We start from the raw sequence: 2246 nt of genomic DNA on the forward strand, positions 1-2246 counted from the left end.
CCAGAGAGAGAGAGAGAGAGAGAGGGAGAGGGAGAGAGGGAGGCAAATAACATCTTACTATTACTATGAAAATAGTTTTAACTTTGTAAATACCTGAAAGTGCCTTGGGGACCCTGAGGTCCCCAGACAACATTGGGAACTGCTGGCCTAGAAGCCCCTGCATCCCTGTATTCCTGACCCTGGCTGACTCTCTTAGTTCTATCTTAATGACCAGACTCCCTAACATCCAGTTTCCCCTTTTCCTTTTGGTAATAGGACCACCTAGGCTCTGGCTGAGAAAATGACCAACCATCTAGAGACTATATTTCCCAGGCTACTTTGCAGGTAGGTGTTCCCACGTGACAAATTTCAGCCAAAGGAAGGGAGCAGAAAAGATGTGGAAAACTCCCAGCTCACATCCTTAAAAGGAGGGACCTTAAAAGGAGGCTGCTTGCTCTCCAGTATCTCTTTGCCCTTTCCTGCTTTCCGTAACAAAGTTATAGCGATGATGACTTGGCTTCAACTGTCTTGAAGAGGCTGACACTTTAGGAGAATGGTTCCCAAATTGTGGTCCCCAGACCAGCTGTAGCTGCAGCAGTGGCACCTGGGGCTTTGTGAGAGAGGCAAATTCTCAGGCCCCATCCAAGACCTGCTGAATCAGAAACTCTGGGGCATGGGGTCCAGGACTGTGTTTCCAAAAACCGTCCAGGGGATTCTGATGCACAATCAAGTTTGAGGACCAGAGCTGGGAGATGTGGAGCAACAAGGTAGAAGGAAACTGGGTCCATGGATCAGCTCAGCAGGTAGGGCCGACCTACTCCCTGCCCCACCTACCAGTGTGGATATTTACATGAGAAAATCAATCCATCTCACTAAAGCCTGTGTTATGTGGTCTTTGGTAAATCAATACCTTAATCGACAGTATATTTAAATACACTCCTTGATTCTTCTTGAATTAAAAATTTTAGGCATACATCACACAACCATCAGAAATGGCTACTATTGGGTTGGCCAAAAAGTTCGTTCGGGTTTTTTCCATAATGAACCTTTTGGCCAACTCAATTTTTTTTTCTTTTTTTGCTGTACGCGGGCCTCTCACCATTGTGGCCTCTCCCGTTGCGGAGCACAGGCTCCGGACGCGCAGGCTCAGTGGCCATGGCTCACGGGCCCAGCCGCTCCGCGGCATGTGGGATCTTCCCGGACCGGGGCACGAACCCACGTCCCCTGCATCGGCAGGCGGAATCTCAACCACTGTACCACCAGGGAAGCCCCGGCCAACTCAATATTAAACAAAAAAATTTTTTTTAAAAAAAGGAAAAGACTAAGTTGGCAAGGATTGGAGAAACTGGAACCCTTGTGTACTGGTGGTGGGAACGTAAAATGGTGCCGCCGCTGTGGAACACAGCTGGGCATTTCCTCAAAAAATTAAAAATAGAATTACCATTTGATTCAACAATTCTACTTCTGGTTGAAACTTGAGGACCTTGAATAGTACCTCATATAAGTGGAATCATACACTATCTTTTGTGACTGCCTTATTTCACTTAGCATAATGTCCTCAAGGTTCATCCATGTTGTAGCATGTGTTAAAATTTCCTTCCTTTTTAAGGCTGAATCATATTCCATTCCTACAGCTAGGAGTACCCATGTAACATAGCTCTAGACAATGAAATGTAAGCAGAAATCTACCAGAGTCAGCTAAGAAAGATTTGACCTCCTGTCTCAAATTTAGATACAATGCCTGGAGCTGTGGCCTCCATCCTGTGACCATGATGTAAAAGCCAAGAGAATCAGAGAGGCTTCAGTTAACAGCAGCAGACTCCCTCTAGACTTCTGTGGGAAAAAACTTACGTGCACACCACTGATGGGCAGGTCTGTTGTTACTTGCAGCCAAAAGCATCTATAACTAATACACTTGGTCAAGTTATATCACTTCTGTCTCCCCAACCGGAATGTAGGTTCCACAGTGGCAGAAAACATGACTTTGTTTACCACTATGTGACCAGCCCTCCCTCTCCCAGCCAGCGCCCAGCAGAGACCACACAGATGGAATGAGTGTTTGCGGTTATTCATCCAAAACCTAACAATACCTTCCTTTGGGGTTGACTGAAATAATCATGCAAAATGCTTAAAATAGCACTCAGTACACAGTAAGCCTTCAAAAAACAGATGTAGCTGAATGTCTCCGCCATGGCTACCAGGCCACCTCCCACTTCCTCCCGACTTCCCCGGGAAGCTTTGCTCAGACGGCTGGCTCTTCATCACAG

General features: G+C 46.4%; 1 protein-coding gene across 2 annotated transcripts in view; it reads left to right on the forward strand.

Moving 5' to 3' along the window:
* The window catches only part of VRK3 (VRK serine/threonine kinase 3), a 70460-nt gene that overhangs the window by 65412 nt on the left and 2802 nt on the right, over positions 1-2246 (forward strand). For both annotated transcript variants that reach the window (XR_009537169.1, XM_060131503.1), the window contains exon 14: positions 256-324. Coding sequence is in view for 1 of the 2 variants with exons in the window: in XM_060131503.1 (XP_059987486.1) it covers positions 256-284 (29 nt within the window). In the remaining variant the exon portion in view is untranslated. The remainder of the gene's footprint in view (positions 1-255; positions 325-2246) is intronic.

Source organism: Lagenorhynchus albirostris, chromosome 19 (genome assembly GCF_949774975.1).
Source record: "Lagenorhynchus albirostris chromosome 19, mLagAlb1.1, whole genome shotgun sequence".
Taxonomy (NCBI): domain Eukaryota; kingdom Metazoa; phylum Chordata; class Mammalia; order Artiodactyla; family Delphinidae; genus Lagenorhynchus; species Lagenorhynchus albirostris.